Source organism: Primulina eburnea, unplaced genomic scaffold (assembly GCF_022965805.1).
Source record: "Primulina eburnea isolate SZY01 unplaced genomic scaffold, ASM2296580v1 ctg739_ERROPOS11973397, whole genome shotgun sequence".
Taxonomy (NCBI): domain Eukaryota; kingdom Viridiplantae; phylum Streptophyta; class Magnoliopsida; order Lamiales; family Gesneriaceae; genus Primulina; species Primulina eburnea.
Genome location: NW_027331510.1, coordinates 3,013,981 through 3,034,569, shown reverse-complemented (window position 1 = coordinate 3,034,569; position 20,589 = coordinate 3,013,981). Strand labels below are relative to the sequence as shown.

Below are 20,589 nucleotides of genomic sequence, written 5' to 3'. Positions count from 1 at the left end.
TTTCTTTTTGTGGCATACAAAACCAACCATAGCGTCATTTCCCAGGAATCAACCCAGAGAGCGCTGGTGTCTAGGCGTCCGACGGCCACCTAGCGCTCCGATTTTTGCAAAGACAACTCCCCTGAAGGGTTCCGGGTTCTGCTTTAGTAAGCCGTCGAGGCGGTTCGAAATCCGCCTAAGCGGATTAATATTTATTTTAGATAATTTGTCCATCGTCTCTTCTTCGTTTTGTTATAGAAATTTACGAAAGAATTTGTATCAGATGAAAAAGAGATAGATGCTATAAATTTTGAGTTTGAATGCGAAATAAAAAAAAATGTCGAGAAAATATGAAGAAGAAAAAGAAAATTTTGTGGCCTAATGCTTTTTAGACTCCGGTTAAATACAACTAGTCAAAATATAATAATTGTAAAATTATCATTTGTTTTATTCATAGTCAAAATATAATAATTGCAAAATTATCATTTGTTTTATTCCCTTTATTTTTAATTTTTTTTTATAATTATGTGATTTTTTTGCAAAAATAATAAATATATGTGTGTGTCTGAAATTCGTAATTTGAAACACCTTTTTCGAAATGAATCATATGATTATATAATTTAAGCTAAAATGAATATTTTGACTAATAAGCTATATTACCACGATCCTTTTCCTGAAGTCATAAACGGGAGATTCCAAAAAGATTCCTAGGATCAAATCTCGGTTAATGAGATCCTACCCATGTGGGCATTGCCTCCATGAGAGGATGGATGGCCAAGATCTTGCCAAACATACAATTTCAAAAAAAAAAGTGGGTCCTACATATGCATGGACAAATCTTGACCATCCATCCTATCATGGGGGCAATGCCCGCATAGGTAGGATGAAATAAACCTCAAATCTCTGCTCACTGTCTCAAAAGTCAAAATTGTCGGACCTATTTATTAGACCTCTAGATTTGCCAAACATTTGGTACATGAAAGACACATCAAAAACAACATTGAGGGTTCTTCTATTATTTGTTTAAGCAATTTCAGTTTATGCATTTAGTTGTTAATCTGGTTTATTTTGATATATTTTAAATCCTTTGAGTGTCAATGAATTTGATTTTGTTGTTTTCACTAGTATTGTTTTGTGTAAACAAATTACATATTTTCCTATTAAATTTTGTCACGGGACATTGCATAAGTATTAAATACTTATGCATAATTTAAATCTGGTCTCTATTTACTCATGTTATACTTGTGTATTAATAATTAATTTCAGGTACATGTTGTGCGTTGGTGTTGACAATACTATAACACAATACTAACTTCTACTACATACAATATATTAATTTCTTGTATGTTTATGATCAACAGCTCTTTCAACAATAAAATAGTTAATACATAAAGATTGAAAATGATAAAATGAAGTCTGAAATCAAAATAATAATGATTGAAAATCAAAGATCCACTGATTTTGTCAACAGTTGGGCATGAAGGTAAGAAGAAAGCTGGTAATAAAAATAAATGAAAGAACATTTACTAGTCTTTGTGGAATATGCTGAGAATTTTCTCGCTCGGGTACGGTCCCTTATTTTCAAATATCCCTCTTCATTACGTCAAGCATATGCTTGCTAAATATTCTTGTTTCTACAATTACCGAACCCCAAAATCCTTGGCATTGTATTATATATTACACACACAGCACTTCAAAATTTTAACCCATAGATGAGAATGAAGTTTGGTAAGAGACTGCAGCAGCAAATACAGCAGAGTTTTCCGGGGTGGCGTGACAAGTTCTTGGCTTACAAGGAGTTGAAGAAACTCGTCAAGTTAATTTCATTGGCTCCGTCGATGTTGAATAAATCGTCAAAGACTGAAGCCGAATTCTTGCACTTGTTAGATTATGAGATCGAGAAATTCAATACCTTTTTCATGGAACAAGAAGAGGACTTTATTATACATCATAAGGTTCGTTTTCTTTCACTGTGTTAAGATTATAATATAGGATTTCTTGAGGTGATTCTAATGCATTAAATTTTGATGGATCAATTGAAGACAAGCATTTGGTACTGCAGGAATTGCAAGGAAAAATAAAGGAAGTGGCGGATAATGCGAATGGAAGTCCAGCATTAGAGATGGAAGAAAGAATGGAAAAGATAAGAAAAGCTATAGTCAACTTCCATGGTGAAATGGTTCTCCTTCTCAATTACAGCAACATCAATTACACTGGTAAAAATGAGCAAGCAAAGTCTTTTTCATAAACTAGAGAGTTTTGACCAATTTGAAAGATCGTTTAATGTAGTTGAAATAACTGAATTTTCGAGTTGTTACTTCGAAAATTAAAATATACGATCCCAATTTCCTGACTTCTTTAGCTTCTTTTTTTTAGGTTTATCTAAAATATTGAAGAAATATGACAAGAGAACTGGAGGAGTTTTGCGGCTCCCCTTCATCCAAAAAGTTCTGGAGCAACCATTTTTCACAACCGATTCCATCTCGAAGCTTGTTAAGGAATGTGAAGCCACCATCGATGCCGTGTTCCCTCCGGCCAAGGCCACCGGAATGTTCCACTCCCAAGCAGGAAACACGGCGGTTCTGGTGGCCGGAGAAGATATATTCCGGAACACGGTTGCGGCCCTTCTGACCATGCAGGAGATCAGAAGAGGCAGCTCCACCCACAACCATTTTTCTCTACCGCCGCTTAGCTTACCGGATTCCAAGATTATCCAGTCTTTAATTGTACTTCCACCCATACAAATTCCATCATGAATTTGAAACGGCAAAATCTTCATTGTGGTCCATTAAAAATCTTTTTATTTTTCCGCTAGCTACTCACTTCCGATCCGATGATATCAGTTATTTATCTAATATATTAGTAGCAAATTAATTAATGTTCTTTTTCAATTTTTTTTTAGTTGAGAATTGGGCAAAGCGATGGATAAAAGTGCAAGTTTGATATCTTCTCGTGAATTTATATTTGTGATATTTTCATTTGAAAAATAATGTTTTTAATATAAAAATTAAATTTTTTTTATAAATTTTTAATAAAATTGATTGGACGATTTCATATGAAATTTTTATGTATAAATTAATATTGAACTTTTCAAGAATTTATTCTTATTAAATTGGTAGCATTTAATAAGACAGAGAGGATTCTAATTTACTTTCCGTACTTTGTAAAGTGGAATTAGCTGTTCATGAGCTAATACCATAATTTCGTCCCACAATTTTATTTATTTTAAAAGCAGGCCCCACATTCAATTTTAAGAAGATTTCAACAATATACCGACAAATTGAGCCATCGATCCACACCTAATATTTGTCTCCAATTTTATAAATTTAAATTTTTAAAAAAATTATTAAACAAAAACTTGTGTAAGACAGTCTCATGGATCGTATTTTATGAGACGGATATCTTATTTCGATCATCAATGAAAAAATATTACTTTTATGCTAAGAGTATTACTTTTTATTGTGAATATCGTTAGAGTTGACCTGTTTCACAGATAAAGATACGTGAGACCATCTCACAAGAGATCTACTACAATTTATTATCGATGTCTTTCAATTTATTAGTTCATATGTATATGAACAGTTGTAACAAATTAATTTTCTATCTTTTATTTTAATTATATTATTAAATTAAATTAAAAAGAATAGAAATGAAACTCAAGAATTTGATTTGCATAATTAATTTGTCATTGCAAAAGTTTGCAAATCAAAATAATAAAAGAAAAAAAGTTTTTTTCGCCTTATTCAAAATAATTTTTGAAGCTAATAGGTTGTTCAGTATTTTCTTATTTTCTAGACTAGATCTATTAATTATTTATACATAATAATAAATTATATATCATTCTGTAATATAATTATGATATTTTTTGAAAAAATATTCCAATTAATATGAACTGAAGTAGTAAAAAAATTTATTTCAAATAAAACCTATAAATTTTGCCAATTTAATTATGTATACGTTGGAGTTTTGCCTTTTTTCGACAGGATTCAGATCTCTCTTCTTTATTTTCTCGTCTGCAGTAGCGATACCTTCCTTAATTCCATCTACGCCGCGGCAACCGCCTCTCCACCTCGGGAAATCGGACTGATAGATCAAGTATCTGCTGAGAAATGAGCAACCGCGAGCTCCTTCAAATCGAACCACTCGAACTTCAATTCCCTTGTAATTCACTATTATTTCTCGCTCAGGGTGTTTCTATGCGTTTTTTTGTTGCTTGTCTTGTTAATTTATAGGGGAATGTTTGATTTCGTGGTCAGTGGGAAGGGCGTTGATTTGATTTTGTTGTTTTAGATCTGTGCGTTAGATTCTTTCCCCCTTTTATGCTAATCTTGATGTCGTTGATTAATATTTGTATTGTTAACTTTTTTTATTTGTAACAGTCGAATTGAAGAAGCAGATCTCATGCTCCTTGCAGTTATCGAACAAATCCGATAATCATGTTGCGTTCAAGGTAATAAGATTTGTTTATTCAATTGGGTAAAATGTGTTCGTAATCCGTCATTATGGGAAATGGAAATGTAGTAGGGATATTTTGTCTCTGGTGGAGGAAATCTATGATTTTTTATCCTTCATGTTTTGTTCTGTTATTTGTCTGGATATTCAGGTTAAGACCACAAATCCAAAGAAGTATTGCGTGAGGCCAAATACTGGAACGGTGGTGCCTCATTCTTCTTGTGATGTTATAGGTCTCCATCGCTCACTCATATGTTTCAATTAAACTTTTTGGATGTGTGATCCTTTTATTTATAGTTTTTACTAATTTTTGAATTTAGACTCTGGGAAATTGAAAATAAGGCAGCATTTTAATTCAGTGTGTGAGAGTGAGAATTACTTCAATTCTTGTTTTGCCATTCAGTTACTATGCAAGCCCAGAAGGAGGCTCCCCCGGATCTCCAGTGCAGGGACAAATTTCTCCTGCAATGTGTGGTCGTGAGCCCTGGAGTCACAGCAAAGGATATTACTCCTGAAATGGTAATTTTTTGACAATTTTGTTTTCTACATACCTAACGTTGTGGGCACTTTTTGATATTCATTCGCGTGCATGATAGTTCAACAAAGAATCGGGGAATCAAGTTGATGAGTGCAAGTTGAGGGTTTCCTATGTTCCACCACCACAGCCACCTTCACCTGTTAGAGAGGGGTCAGAGGAAGGCTCCTCACCTAGGGCATCAGTATCGGATAACGGGACTGTAAATCAGACTCCGGAATTCAATGTTGTGAGTCCTTGATTCCTATGCAGCATGTTATGTACTTTCGATCACTGGAATTATTGTCTAGGGTCTACTATTTACAGATGTTTATTAATACCTTCCAGGGGTCAAAAGTGTTTGTTCAGTCTCAGGACAGTGCGTCAGAGGTTTATACCCTATAACTTTCTGTTTGTTTGTTTTTGGTATCCTTTTCGAATATGTGGAGTGGTTTTGCATGTAGACTAGATTATTACATTTGTACAAGTGTGTTCCAATGAATCTGGCCCTCCCATTTTTTAAACTATGATATTTAGTTGTCCAGGCTTTGACATTTTAATATATTTTGGGAGTTTTGGCTTTTGAGAATTTCCTTTATTCAATTCATTTTTTTATTGCGAAAAATGGGTCTAATTCTTTAATCTACTGGATTCAGAGGTCAGTTGTCCCTATTCTGGGTTTAAAGTCTGTTTGGATTGAGAATTTTTTCCTATGAAAATCAAGTTTTTATCTTAGAAAAGTTTGGTTGAACTTTTACCCTTATAAAGAATGCTTTAAAAATCTAGAAAAAACGGCTTTAGAAGAATCTATAGTTTAATATGATTATATACTCGTCATTTCTTTAAACTATGTACAGTGTCCATTTTAATATGATTATCAAGTAAACAGTCGTGCAAAGAAAAATTCGTAAAGGTTATATAAAAGGTCAAGCATAGAAAGTTGAGATGCACAAGTAATTTCTTTGTGCTCATTTTCTGCATTGAATCAATCTTGGTGAGCCTTGAATCAGTGTGGAGACTGTTTTATTTTCATTCATTTCACTTTTCTTGTTCTGGAGCAGCTCATGTGACAATTGATAGATCGTGGTGATGGTTGTGAGAATTTAATGCCTGTTGTTTTGGTGATTAGTTTTTTTTCCGACCACAGGTCAAGTCCCTGATAAATAAGCTGACAGAGGAGAAAAATTCTGCTATTCTGCAAAATAGCAAGCTTCAGCAAGAATTGGTAATCCCTTATTATCTTCTTTGTGATCCCTGGTATATGTGCCTCACTTAGTCTTAGTCACTTCGGCTCAGAGTAGCCATTTACATTAAATTCCTCTCATGACAAAGCGATGAAAAAGAAAATCATGCTTCTATTTATTTTCCTTGTGTGGACTGCATTTTGTGCAACTGGAAACTACCTCTGTAAAGCATGGTCTAACTTAATGGCTTTTCAAGGGGCGTGCATGTGTTTATTCATTTTGGTATGACGACCTTTTTCAAGATAAACTAGGTTTCTTATCTCCCTCATCTCTAAAAAATAACTAATTTATTTGGATCACGGATCACCCCTGACACCGCACTTGCTGTCAAAATCTGAAAGCACCACTTGTCATTTATCGAGCTTTTTGCCAAATGCCTATCTATCGAAACTCTCCAATGGCTGTTATCAACTCATTTTGTAAAGTAAAACACTAGAATCTTCTCCAACCGAAGATTAAATAGTCAAATGCTGGACAAGATCCAGCTCAAAGCAAAATTCAAGTGTTGCTTTTTATTCTATTACATGTCTCCTTCAATCGCAGTAGGATAAGAGTATGAAATTTTCTATATCACCATGGAGTCATGCTTGAAAATGATTGAACATTCAGCACATATGAATTCTTGTTTTCACATATTTTCGTCTGCATAATATTACTCGAAGCACCGCCAGTAATGATGTACTTTGGCACGATACTAGACGTGATTCATGGCTCATTGAATATTTATTTTCACAACTCAATTTCTTTTGAAATAAATTTGTCGATGTGATTTGATGCATTATTTATAGTAGTAATGCAAGATTTTCTCCTGGATGTGCCATAGTTGATAGTGTTATGATGTTCCAACTTCCACACGCCTTTTTTTCGAAACCAAGTTGCTAGAAATTTTAGTATCTTATCGGTGTTGTACATCAACTGTCAAAGAGGTTTACAACTCTTCTCATCCTTTCCTTCTTTCCTTCTCTTTCTAGGCACTTTTGTGTGTTTGTTGGTTGGGTGGGGATGTTGGCTGGCAGTTTTAATCGTTGATTTCAACTAGAAGTTCTAGTGGCAACAAGCACTGAATGAGCTTGTGACGAATAGTCATATACTGTAAAATCTTATTATTACGTGTGTCCCCATTTAAACCACGTGTTTGGAACAATGAAATTTACCCACACTTCAACTCATTCACTCTCAATTCGTATTGTTTTTACACAGGAGCTGTTGAGACGTCAAGGTAAACGATCCCAAGGTGGTATTCCTTTCATGTATGTTGCTATAGTTGGCTTGATTGGCATCCTCTTGGGGTATCTTCTGAAGAAAACTTGAATAATGGTGCTCTGCCCTGTATGTCTCGCTTAGATTATTTTGCTTGTCTGCTTGTTCACAATTTCAGAACATTGAAGACAAATTTGTTACTAAGGAGCCTTTGTATTCTGTTTTGCTGTTGTAGTGACTGTAGAAAGTTTACCTGAATTGTGTTTTATTTATATTTTTTGGGTAATTGCTCTTCAACATGGTTTTCTTCTGTAATTTAAGAGAGAGATATCATCTTCCCATACCTTTCATTTACTTTTGTTTTACTTGTCTGAGTCTGTTTTCTTTTCTCAAGCTTTCTATGACAACGAGGCCCCCATTTTTTCACATTTTTCGATTTAAAATTTTTTTCTATATTTTTTCCGCGCCTAGGGTTTAGGCTTCAAGGAATAAAAATCGTACAATTTTATATTAAAATCTACTGTGATTTATATGATTTTAATTTTTTAAATCGAACTTTAGATCATAAAAAATATAAAAAAAAATAGTCTTTCCAATAACTAATCGATTAATCATATTTAGCTCTCCTAAGCTGACAAATGGCTATAAATAATTTTTATCACGTGAATTATACATAGAATATTCTTTTCTGAAAAAATATATATAAATAGAAGATATCGAAGTATTATTATTATTTGCACAAATGGATATGAAGTACCAGAAGAAGTGATAAAATATAATTGAAAGCAAGAAATATAGATGAAACAAGCTAGAGATTACTCTCACATCTGGTATCGGGATTACCGATATAAATATGTATTTTTATTTCTTAAAATATTGGTCTCTCTACATTTGTATAAAAAAAAATTACCATCAAAAGAAATAATTTTAGTATATTAAAATTTCCAAATAATACTAATTTAATCAAAGATAATATTAAATTTGATACACATTTAAACGAAAAAAATATACAGGTGACCACTTAAAATGCTATATATATATTACCACTTAAAAAATACTTACTGCAAAACGACACCATTTTGAATTTTAATCATGCTCAAAATTTATTCCATTGCAGCGGCAGCATTCATTGTTATATCCCCCATCCGATCCATAGAGCATACCGAGGCTCACGTTACCCGAAGAGCACCGCCGTTGCTTAACCACACGGTCGTGAAAGGCGGCGGCGTCGACCTTGAACAAGCGCAATCATCACTTATGTTGAGACACTCCAATTAACTACTCCCCCAAAGCCAGAATTCACTCACTGATGGCTCCACGGATTCTGGAATTCGATGTGGGCAGTTTAACTCCTCTTTCTATCGCCTCTATCTGTTCCCGCTGCTCTCATGTTCACTCACGCCGCTGTCAAAATGCTTTCAACAATCTTAATCTATCAATTCGACCAAATTTCCGGGAATTCAGATTCAGAACAGAGTTTAATGGTAGTGACTCGCGAAGGATTTTCGAAATTTCTCGCGGTTTTACGGTGAAACACAGTCGGAGAGTGATCACCGACCTGGCTGGAGCTGAGCAGCCTGAGCAATTTGACGAGTTTGGGATAACCGATGAGGTAATCTGCAAATATCACGAAAGACGAGCTTTTATCGTAGCTTAGGTGGATTGAGTACCTCATTGTTAGTATTTTGGTGCACTAATTGCCTGAAATGAAGAAAAATCGAAAGAAAAATTGCTGGTCGGTTTTCTGGTCGTGGTATCTAAAATTGTGAAATGCATATCATTTGGAAAATGTAAATAGACAGGAATGGAAGAAAAGAAAATTCGGGAAATGAAGCTCTCAACATCCTGTATCACCCTGAATCTATGCTATATTTGGTATACCTTACTAGAAAGTAGAAATTATCTGTATTCGGTTTATTATCCGCATAGCAAAGGTTTTAGCTTGCTCCCATGGATGGAGTTTGTTTCTCGGATGTGCTTGTATTAACTTCTGTTGAGCTAGAATGTAACATGAACATCGAGTCCCTGGTCTCAAGTTTGAGGGAGCTAAATATTTTCTGTGCACCAGAATTTCCATTCATTAAATCCTAACGCAGTTCCTTTTCCCACAGACGTTTTTCGAATGTAGTATAATTGCTAATTGGGATTTTGTTTCTTCGATGTTGTTGAGATGAATGTTGGTTTACATGCTTATGATAAGCATATGGATTAAATTGATTTATACATAATAAGTGTCTTCAATTATAGTTCGCTTGATGGTTACTTGGTTAATTATTTAAGGATTCAAGGATCAGTTATGGTTTACCAAAGCCCATTAAAAGTGGAATATTAGAAGACTTGCTGTGTGCTAATAAACTATAGTTTATCATCATTTTATCACATGCTTGGACCATAGTCAGATAGTAAAATTTCATTTAGCTTCACGTAGTGCTTGAGCAGTATGATTTCCTGTAAAAGATGTCAAGGTTCGCTGTGGGTATGTTGTAGGAAGTTAACAGAGACACTCGATCATCTTTGGAGGATTCAAATTCAGAGCTCCTACAAAAAAGAAGCCAGTTGAGAAGAAGGGTTATTTTTGGGCTAGCCATAGGATTATCTGGTGGAGGAGTGGTGTTGGCTGGGGGATGGGTTTTCACTTTGGCCATTTCTGTGGCAGTATTTGTTGCTTCTAGGGAGTACTTTGAGTTGGTAAGAAGTCGTGGAATAGCTTCTGGAATGACACCTCCTCCTCGATATGTATCACGAGCTTGTTCTGTCGTCTGCTGCCTAATGCCTCTATTCACACTGTAAGCAATGTTATTTACCTCCTTCTTTTCCTGTGAAATTCATATGGTATCTCATAGGTATCTCGATTGGTTTCCCCTATTGTAACCGCCTCATGGATGGAGATCACTGTGTGAATTGTGATTGGTTTTTTGGTTGAAGTTTCATTTTGTTTCATTACTCTTCCTTGATTTCCTGGTTATGGGGAGGCTACATTGGCTCAAAGTAATGTTATTTTTGTACTTCGTCCTAAAACTTGTGTTGCAGAAAAGATAAACTTATCAGTAGGCACCTATGACCTAACTAGTGTGTTAAATAAAAGAGACTAATTTAAAATGTTTTTTTTTCTGTAAAATTACTAAAAAAATAAACTTATGTATATAGTCAATGTTTACTATTTATCTGCAGATTCTGCGTATTTGAGTGTCTACCAATGTGTTAAGAATGTTCCTTTATTATTAATCTCTCTTTTATGGAGTCCATATTTTCTGCTTCTTGGTAATTAAAGGTTCAGTTCCTGACTACTCATTATGTTATCTTAAAATTGAATAAATTGGTCTCCATTTTGGTAGGTTTTTTCACTAGTTTGTATTTATGTCTTTCTCTTATAGATACATGGGGAATATTGATGTTTCTGTGACATCTTCGGCTTTTGTTGTTGCTATGGCCCTCCTCCTTCAGAGGGGAATCCCTCGTTTTGCTCAACTCAGTAGTACAATGTTTGGGCTGTTTTACTGTGGCTACCTTCCTTGTTTCTGGGTGAAGCTCCGGTGTGGTTTAGCAGCTCCTGCTCTGAACACCAGTAAGTCCCTTCTTGTTTTTGAACGGAAAATCTTTAGGGGTTTTATATCTCATGAGAAAGCAGTTTGTTTATGTTGCTGGCACCTGGAATGCAGTTTATCGTACTCAATCTTCTTAATTCAGTTATATCAGACAATGGAGCTGGCTTTAAAGAATTTGCAGCCATCCTTTCCCTGAACAATTATAGGATCTCGATGCTTGATTTTTGTATAGTCATGTTTTCAATTAATCTTGCTAATCAAGTATTGCTCTTTTTATTTGTTTTCTCTGTTCTGGTATCTTTTGAGTGTCCTATCCTGTTTGTCTCTGTGAATTATGTTTTCTGGGAAGGTGCCCATGGGTAGTGATGGCTAATTCGCTATTGCTTACTTTACTTGGAGTATCGTATTTCTGAATTAGTTTGGGTAACAATGTTTTAAGTCCTATTTCTCCAAGTTTTGGAATAGAACTTTTAAGTATCCTTTTGATGGTCATGTTTAATTTAAGATAGGCTTAAAATACTTGTATGTTTGGCAGGAGTTGGGGCATCTTGGCCACTGTTACTTGGTGGTCAAGCTCAGTGGACAGTGGGCCTTGTTGCAACCTTAATTTCAATTAGTAGTATTATTGCAGCAGACACGTATGCTTTCTTTGGTGGAAAGGTAATGTTTTTTGCTACTCTTTAGCATTTTCTTTCGTTGGCGCAGCTGCGACATTTTGAGTTTGGGCTCGCTAAGTATTTTTGGTCTGGTACAGCATTCTTAAATGGAAAAGAATGAGGGTATTTTATCTTTACAAAAAATATTAGTTATTTTTACTAGTATGTGAATGTCCACCGCAACAACCTTTTGAATTTTCTCATCTAAATATCAATTCGAAAAGCTTGTCTCCTTCGCTTTTTTATTTTTTCGCTAGATTTTGTCTCCGTGATACTTCTGTTTTAATGAATGACGGGTATATTTGGTTGGCAATCTTTTAAGTAAGAAATTGGTTCTTTTACACCTCAAACTCTAACCCAAGTTGGTGCATAAAATTAAATCATTATGTTCTTCTTTAGGGAAAATCAGCATGTTTTAGGTTCTGTTTTCTTGTTTTTGACTTTTTTCCCTGAGAATGCAATAAATTCATTTGATTGTCTCGTTTCTACAACTTTTTAATTATTAAATCGATATGAACTTATCCAAATTTGCATGCAGGCTTTTGGTCGGACACCACTTACTGCTATTAGTCCAAAAAAGACATGGGAGGGAGCTTTGGTTGGTCTAGGTGGTTGTATTGCAACTTCTGTATTATTGGCAAAGATTTTATGTTGGCCTACATCTACTCTGAGGTACACTGTATTTTCTATCTGGTACTTCTGTATTCTCATCCATGTTCCTATAATTATTTCCTTCCAGAAGTCCAGTTTCAATATTTTCAGAGTAGGCAATTCCTTTTATATATCTTGCTGTTAAATTTGAGATTAAATTTTTGGAAAATCTATAATTTTGATTTATTCTGTGGATAAAATTCAGCTCCACAGCTTTTGGCATTCTGATCTTCTTTGGGTCCATTTTTGGCGACTTGACGGAGTCGATGATCAAGCGTGATGCGGGTGTCAAGGATTCAGGATCGCTCATACCTGGGCATGGTAATACCTACTCTTAATGATTATTTTGGCTCATTTCTTGGCTTCACCTCTTTATTATCTAGTTGTGTACTTTTTTTGGCTGCATTGCTCAAATTCCAACTTGTCAATATTGTTCCTTGGAGTTACTTTTATATACTGTTTGGTGTCACAGAGGTGAAGCCTTACAACTAGAAATACTCCCATTAAAATTTCAATTAGTTTTTTACCAAGTCCAGTATCTCAGCTAACTGTAAACGAATCGAATCGAATTTTAAGAAATTTTCAGTATTCGAGTTTGAGCTCGAATCCGAATAAACATATTCGAAACTCGAATTTTTATTATTTTCGATTCGAACTCGATTCGAACTGAGGCTCGAGTTCGAATTCGATTCGATTTAATAATATTATATTATATATATATATATGTACTTAATAATATTATATATATATATATATATGTGTACTTAATAATATTTTATTTATTTTTTAAATATAATTCTAAGGCTCGCGAACAGTTCGCGAACAATCGAACAATATAATTTTAGCTCGAATTCGATTCGAAAAATATTTGAACATGTTCGAGTTCGTCTCGAATTCGATAATTTCGAATTCGAACCAAATATTATTCGAACCGGCTCGAAAAGTTCGTGAACGTGTTCGGTTCGTTTACACCCCTTAACTACAGTTTTAAATGTCAAAAACACTTGGGTGGACCATATCAGGTCCAAAATGACGACTGCCCATCAAAATCTAATTCACAGTCCATCAGTTGCTCTGTTTCTTGCTCACCATAAATTTGTTATTCGCTTTGTTGTTAACTTGTACGCTTACAAAGTTAACATTAGTTACATTAGCAAGTGCAAAAATTAATTTTTATCGTGAAGTTATAGAAACAATGAGAGGTTTTCTATTGGCAGTGTTATACTAACGACTGTAGGTGATTTGATTCTTCATCCGGGAATGGAATCAAGTTGCAACATTGGGATTGAGTTGGTTTGCTATGTTGTGAACGTGTTTTTCGCTAGGGTAGACATAATATTCATGCATTTGTGCTGTGTATGCCAAGATTCGGTTCATTTCGTGGGTTTCTCCTCAGGTGGGATACTGGATAGATTTGACAGCTACATCTTCACAGGAGCGTTGGCTCACTCATTCGTGAAAACGTTTCTACCACTCTACGGAGTCTAATGAATTTCATGCTGCAATATGAATACGAGAACCCAGGAAATCTACTCCCACACAGTTATTCCTTATACGGACAGGGATATTTTAAGGCAGATGCACTCCGCATAATGCAGCCGGAACGTCTCTGGTAGGCGTCACGGAAAACTTTGGCAACCCCTCGAGACTTATTCAACGTAGATTTTAATTTTTCTTTTCATTTGAAAAATAAATCTTGCTTGTATGGCTGAACCAACATATTCTTAAATGAAATATTAATATTTATATATATCATTTATGCTCCGATGATTTTCTAATCTTTTCTGATTTTTATAATATAATATAAAAATTACCTCCACCTCTTTGTGCCGTCCAGCTTTGTTATTCTATATCACTATATATCCCACAATCCATGCAAAAAGACGTATGGCATTTGTTCTTACTTTGAGATCAGTTTAATTAATGCACTTAATTCAATTAATTATTTCTGACAGGACAGCGCCAATAAAAGCACAAAATATGATTTAATGTCTTCTTCTTGATTTCAGTTGACCAGATGCCACAAAACCTTAATTTTTATTTTCGACAAATTTCATGTTATACTTATTTTCAACATGGGAACAGAGGGAAAAAAATTGCATCAAATTTAATAATATCGTAGCTAATTTTCGAAACTACATTCTTTTGTCAAAATCAACTTAAACCCATATGTCAGAGACTTGTGCATGACAAAAGTTCCCATTATGAAAATCTCTGGTACTCTACCCGAGTTTTTTTTTCCTACTAGCTAAGATTAGTCCTCTTTGATTGTTTCATTTTCAAGTCAACTCGGAGAAACTCGGGCTATGACATTATTTCATCCTTGTTATGGAATCTTAAATATGTTCGACAGACCCCAACTGCCCACATTGCACATTATAACCGAAGATAACGAACAAATTTAATGTGAATCAAACATTTTCCAACTGATTAGTACCTTAAACTAAAACAAAGTTTTCCTAGAATATAGGTTAGTTATACCTTTTGATTTAGTCAGTCATGATCAACATCATGCTTGGATTCTCCAAACACATTCAATGAATTTAATTAGCCATTCCGATTTTGCATTTTATAAAAAAATAAAAAAGGAACTATTTAAAAAAGGAAATAAAATAGAATAATTCAACTATCCGGGGGCAACCTGCATTAGTATAGCTGCTGGAGCTTTAATTTAAAGCAATAGCCATTTTAATTATTATGGCAGTCTTATTCATATATGCTAAATTTGGCCAACGTAGATGTCAAATCCATTGATAGGAATGGTGAATTGCCATTTTTTTTATTACAAAATTGGAGTAGGGTGGCTGGGTGGTGTGGGGACGGGTAATTTTTTTTCCTTTTATTTATGTTGGTGTTCATCTTTTTCTAAAAAAATGTTTGTCTAATAATAAAGATGGGAGATTTTTTTTGCTTTGATATAAGTTTGAACTTATGTTATGTCTTTTTATCCGGTGACAATGGCACCAACGGCCACATTTTGAGAAAGACCTCAAGTTTAGAATATTTTAAAATTGAGGAAGGTATTGTAATGCCTTATATCATAAAAAGAAGAAAAAGACCCTCGATATATAGATTTCACAAAAGTTAATGTGAAATACTCTCACAAGTTAATTTTATGAGACGAGTTTCTAGCATCATTCAGTCTATAAAAAAATATTATTTTTTATGTAAATATAGATCTGATCAACTCGTCTCTCAAGTCTAACTCAATAGATTTGAATAGACAAGAATACCATGAGTCGAAATTTGTACAATTTTTAAATAAATAATATATATTATATATATATATATATATATATATATATAAATTCATGGGGATCATTGTCATAGATGCTTGTCACCTTTCTTCATCCTGTTGCTTAATAAATATCAGCTTGATGTGACTATGCACATAGAAGTGAGCAAAATTTCGGTTAAATCAAATTAACCGATCGAACTGAGCTAATTCGAAAATTCGGTTATATCGATTAATTCAGTTCGGTTACGGTTTTCAAGACTTTGAAATCGGTTAACCGAATTAATCGATATAATAAATACTATTTTTTAATACATTTTTATTTTTTAATCAATTTTTATATATATTTTAATTTTAAAATCAATCATAATTCTAATCTATGGTCTCGTTCACTTCTCTAACTGAATTTCTCGTTCTCACTTCTCTATCCTCCACTCTTGACTTCATCCGTCGTCATAAAAAATTACATATATAATTAAAGTTAAATCACAATTTTTTTAAACTAATCGGTTAATTCGACCAGATCGGTTCGGTTACCGACTGAATCGAATTAGTCCGAACCGAACCGATACGAAATATTTAACCATAATCAAACCGACCGAATTAATATTCATACCCGATGAAACCGAATCGAATTAAAATCGGTCAATTCGGTAACCGAACCAACCACATGCTCACCCCTACATGCACCCTCACACTTTAAATCTAATCAAGTGAATTACATTTGTTCCAAACTGTAAATACATACAATACTATAATTCAATCAAGAAGCCATTAATGGAATACCAATCAAAAACAGTGATATAAAAATCATTAGATTTAAAGAATTCTCAAAAGTCTTTGTTTAAAAAGTGCACTTAGTGTAATAATAATGAGTGGAGACTTCCAAACCTAAAATAATGATGGGATTGTCCAATGGCAATTGTGGCATGTGATTTGATTTGAATGCAAACATTAAAAATGTTTAACAAGCACCAAGTTCAATGTATTGATATTCTACAAAAGATGACGAAAAAAATTTGAAAAAAAATCATAACCAAATTATTAAGTAACAAAATATCGATGTTATAATAATGAAGAATAGAATAATAATCACCAAAACTATCGAAAGGGACTTATTAGACACCTCTTGGATGCATGTACAAATGGGGTTTTTGTTTTTCACAACATACTAGGGGTTGGAAAAAGATAAAACAAAAGAGCTTTTCAAAATTGAGGCAAATTACATAAAACAAAGTTACAAGAAAGAACCAACTTCGACAAGTTTCATGACGAAAATGGAATACTTGAATGACCAAATTAGCTATTTTCCATAAAATCTACTACAAGGATCCTATTCTCCATAGGAAGGGAAGATGGATATGTGTTTTCCTAAAAATTTAATGAAATGTGAAAGTTATAAAACAAAATACAAAATATAAGGAGAAACGGGCTGTTGCCAAGAATCAAACAGCGCACATTATCAAGATTAATATGCTTAGCAAGAACTTGAAATCGGGTGACAGGTTAAATTCTTCGGTTTTCTACATTCTCCTTAAATGGAGACAAGATACAACTGAATGTAGCGATTAAGAAGGCAGTTAGAAAGAACCCACAATTCTCAGCGGAAACTGAGCCACGACCCCTGTTCGACAACAAGACAAAATACAACAATTCGTCTCATTCATTCCTAATATGGAAATTAACAATCTGCCTGAGATATATAACTTCAGCAAAAGTGAATATCAGGCAGGAAATGTCATACAATTCAATGGATTGAAGTATGAAGTTGAGATTTATCAGTGGCACCTTGGATATTTCAGCATCTCCAAGCTGATACAGAAGCCAGCTCCTTGCGTCGCCAGCATAGAACAAGCGCCAACTGCCTCTTCTCCACCTGAAATTCACGAAGGGAGGTCCTTTTCACCACACACTCGGCTTGTGATTCAGTGAAATTGCTAAATGGTACTGGGGTGAATCCTGATGTATAAAACAGGGACTTCCAATGCGGAGTCTTTTCAGGAGAACGGAAACGACTTGTTACAATCTGCTTGATTCCCGGCTGGAACAAGAACTTTTCAATCTTATGTCTAGCATCCGATTTCATGTTATTGGCATCAAAAGACTCAAGAAGGTTCGAGTATGATTGGAGAGCTTGGATTATATGGTTGGCAAGTGGAAGATCAGTTCTATCACACCCTCTGTCCACAGAAACCACTATTTTTGGTGACAGCCGCTTTACAAATTGAAGAACAGAAGGCACTGGTAGCTTGAAAGTGGCAAATGAACCAACCGGGAGATTCACAGCAAATGCCTCGTTCTCGGATACGTCAAAAGGTGTACACCATGAAGAAGAATTCAACGAATCAATGTTCAGAACCTCAAACTCTAATTCAATATTGATTTCATTAGCAAAAAGGTAAAGGTTTTCTTGAATGAGGCAGAGTTCTAGCCGATCATGGGTTGATGGAGACGCAAGGGCTGTGATTCTAAGGGACACTGTGCCTCTCCTTCTAAATGAAAGCTCTTGCATAAGTGATGCCCATTGTACACCATACCCGATATCAAAATCAACTATATGAACTCTATTAAAACCTTCCAAAACTTCAAGAACCGCTTGATTGCAAGTAAAATTAGTAAATTGCGTGAGAGGTGAGATTTCAGAAAAAGACTTATATGCACCAATTTGGAAAATGAGACTAAAGGGCAATGGTGTAGCCGCTGAAGAGTTTAGATCGTTACCATGTAGGACTAACTCCAATGCCTCCTTGAAATACAAAGCAGCCCTTTGAAAAGGTTTATTAAAACTAGAGAGCTGGTGATTGAGCCGCGCCAATATCGCATGCGCGAGTACTAAATTCCCCGTCTGGACCAGCTCTGCCGCCTCATAAAGCTGGTCGATGATAGCCTGCTGTTGCTGATCAGATTGTCCTAATTCATCCCCGCCAATGTTTGGATTTGGATCCAGCCCTATCCTTGCCAGTGGCCTCTGGTGCAGGTAAAGTGGAAGAACCTGAGGATGCTGCGAAGGTAGCTGTTGACTCCCCAAAAACAGCTCTTGCCCAGTATCCAGAAACAAGCCTTTCGGGAGTTGACCACCAATTTGGAGGCTTACACCACCAGTGACCTGGCCCGAGTTGTGCCTTTGTGCATGAGGCGGCACTAAAAGGTTCTGTTCTTGCTGTTGTGCGGGGAAAAAAAACGAAGGGTTCTGTGAGTTATGAACCACGTGCTGATTTACTAGCAAATGTGGGTTGAAAAAGGCTCCAAGATTGTTAGAAACTGAGCTGCTCATTATATTGTGAGGATTTGAAGGTTTGATATCACCGGGTAAATTTAAAGATGGGTTTAAAGCTAAAGTACCAATCTTTTCAGCAGTAAACCTGTTATTGGGGAAACTTGAACAGTGATTAAAAGCAGGATTTGGGGGCTTAAAACTCGTCGTACCAAAAACAGAATCTTGCTCGGCAGCCCCAAAAGCGCTGCTGAACTCGACATCCGACCGAGACCGAAGGCCGCCGCTGATTTGAAGAACCTTATTCACGCCACCCACTGAATGGTCTGTCACATCCCCCATGATCAAACGGAGCACGGACAGTTCTTGGCCAGAAGACACGGGCAGGGGTTCCGGCAATACACTCTCCCAATCCTCCATAGCACATTCATCTGCGGAGGCTCCGCCTCCACAGATCTCAATAGGCGGTGGAACAAGGAATGAGCACAGAATCAGCTCCTGCACTAGAGCTTGTGGCAGTAGTGGAGTCTTGCCGACATTTGTGAGATAGGTCTGTGTCCAAAACCGCCGGAACCCTTGGCCGTGTCAGTCGAATCCAACCCACCACCACCTCCGCCTCCGCCGAGGGATTTGGACAGGGTTGAATTCCACGTACTTCCAGCTAGAAAATCGAGCAGAATCCAGGACAGATTTGGGGTCACGGAAACAGTTACAATATACAATCTTTATTGAAAATTATCTCACCACCACCAAGATGAAATTGCAGAATTACGACCAAAACCTGTATCTTCTTTCACGACTATATCCAAACCCACTTCTCCCTCCACTCTAAATCAAAGGACAAGGACTCGCCCTTCATCTATAACGAAAGCCAAGTCCCCAGCTTTCTCCACCTCAAGAAACCAGCAAAAATTTAGAGGAGAAGAAACCGGCCAAATAAATCAAACAAAATCCATAATGAAACCCACAAAACATAAACTTCCCAAATGCAGAAAACTCGAAAATATGAGTATATACGTGCATGTATATACTTGTGAAAGCAAGATTTTTACAGCCTAACCACTCGTCAATTGCAAAAACTAATCAACGAACATGACATTTATCCGCATCGTACGACTTGGTTGTGGATATTTTGAAGTATTCTTGTTTCGTTCTCCCCTCTAAAATGCAATGCTCTCCGTGTTTCTGCCATAGATGCGTGCAACATAAAAAAGTAGGAGAGGGCCACCCTTAATTCATCTCCTCTCTCTTCCTCTGTTTTTCCTTTTATTTTAATCTTTCTATTTTATATTTATTTATTTATCTTTGACCTTTTTAGTTAATCTATTTATTTATGTAGTTTTCTTGCAAGGGATTCTTTCTTTCGCTCAACGCCACTCGTCGGGGTGGTTACTCACTCGCATCTCACCCTTATTCTAAAGATAGATAAAAAAAAAAAGTTGAAGAGATCTCGAAAGTTCGAAGTATTCGTCACTATTAAAGGTCAAGTAAGCTCTATTTTCAAATCGATTGATAAATAACCTTATTTTTCGCATGGGCTCGATGTGCCCTTGAATGGTCTAGGGTAAAAGCCGAAGGCTCGCAAAGGGTCCATTTTCGAACAAAACAACTCTATTTCAAGAGCCATAGTCTCATTTTTCTCATTTGTAGCAAGCGAGGGAGCGAACCTCCGCACTTCCGAGATCAATGGATTACTCTATTAGGTCTTTTTGGTCCAAAGTTGGCTGGTAAGTCGAAGTTGAACCTGACATTGAGAGTTGCTCCACTCAATTTGTCCAGTCTCCGCTACTTTACACCACTGGAAAATAGATCATATCATGTTATCCTAACCAATGCGTCTGATAGTTCCTAAACAAGATTTGTTGTTATGATGTTCAATATTCAAATAGCGGACGTGTC

At 35.5% G+C, this 20,589-nt stretch overlaps 3 protein-coding genes and 1 pseudogene across 3 annotated transcripts; 3 read left to right on the top strand and 1 right to left on the bottom strand.

The window, feature by feature from the left end:
* The first annotated feature begins 1,614 nt into the window (after window positions 1-1,614).
* On the top strand, window positions 1,615-2,781 carry LOC140821999 (SPX domain-containing protein 3-like). The gene is made up of 3 exons (XM_073182704.1): window positions 1,615-1,934; window positions 2,042-2,195; window positions 2,356-2,781. The coding sequence occupies exons 1-3, from the start codon at window positions 1,692-1,694 to the stop codon at window positions 2,733-2,735; spliced, it is 777 nt and encodes a 258-aa protein (XP_073038805.1). The 5' UTR covers window positions 1,615-1,691; the 3' UTR covers window positions 2,736-2,781.
* Window positions 2,782-3,936: 1,155 nt separating this feature from the next.
* LOC140821910 (vesicle-associated protein 1-2-like) lies at window positions 3,937-7,815 on the top strand. The gene is made up of 8 exons (XM_073182588.1): window positions 3,937-4,140; window positions 4,359-4,429; window positions 4,583-4,664; window positions 4,835-4,950; window positions 5,028-5,195; window positions 5,294-5,335; window positions 6,093-6,170; window positions 7,390-7,815. The coding sequence occupies exons 1-8, from the start codon at window positions 4,089-4,091 to the stop codon at window positions 7,498-7,500; spliced, it is 720 nt and encodes a 239-aa protein (XP_073038689.1). The 5' UTR covers window positions 3,937-4,088; the 3' UTR covers window positions 7,501-7,815.
* A 676-nt stretch (window positions 7,816-8,491) lies between these two features.
* LOC140821966 (phosphatidate cytidylyltransferase 4, chloroplastic) lies at window positions 8,492-14,019 on the top strand. Its single transcript, XM_073182658.1, has 7 exons — window positions 8,492-9,001; window positions 9,877-10,175; window positions 10,764-10,954; window positions 11,470-11,594; window positions 12,129-12,262; window positions 12,447-12,562; window positions 13,638-14,019. Exons 1-7 carry the CDS (start codon window positions 8,699-8,701, stop codon window positions 13,727-13,729), a joined length of 1,260 nt encoding a protein of 419 aa, XP_073038759.1. The 5' UTR covers window positions 8,492-8,698; the 3' UTR covers window positions 13,730-14,019.
* A 2,673-nt stretch (window positions 14,020-16,692) lies between these two features.
* Window positions 16,693-19,953, bottom strand: LOC140821845 (scarecrow-like protein 15; annotated as a pseudogene).
* Between the last annotated feature and the right edge of the window lie 636 nt (window positions 19,954-20,589).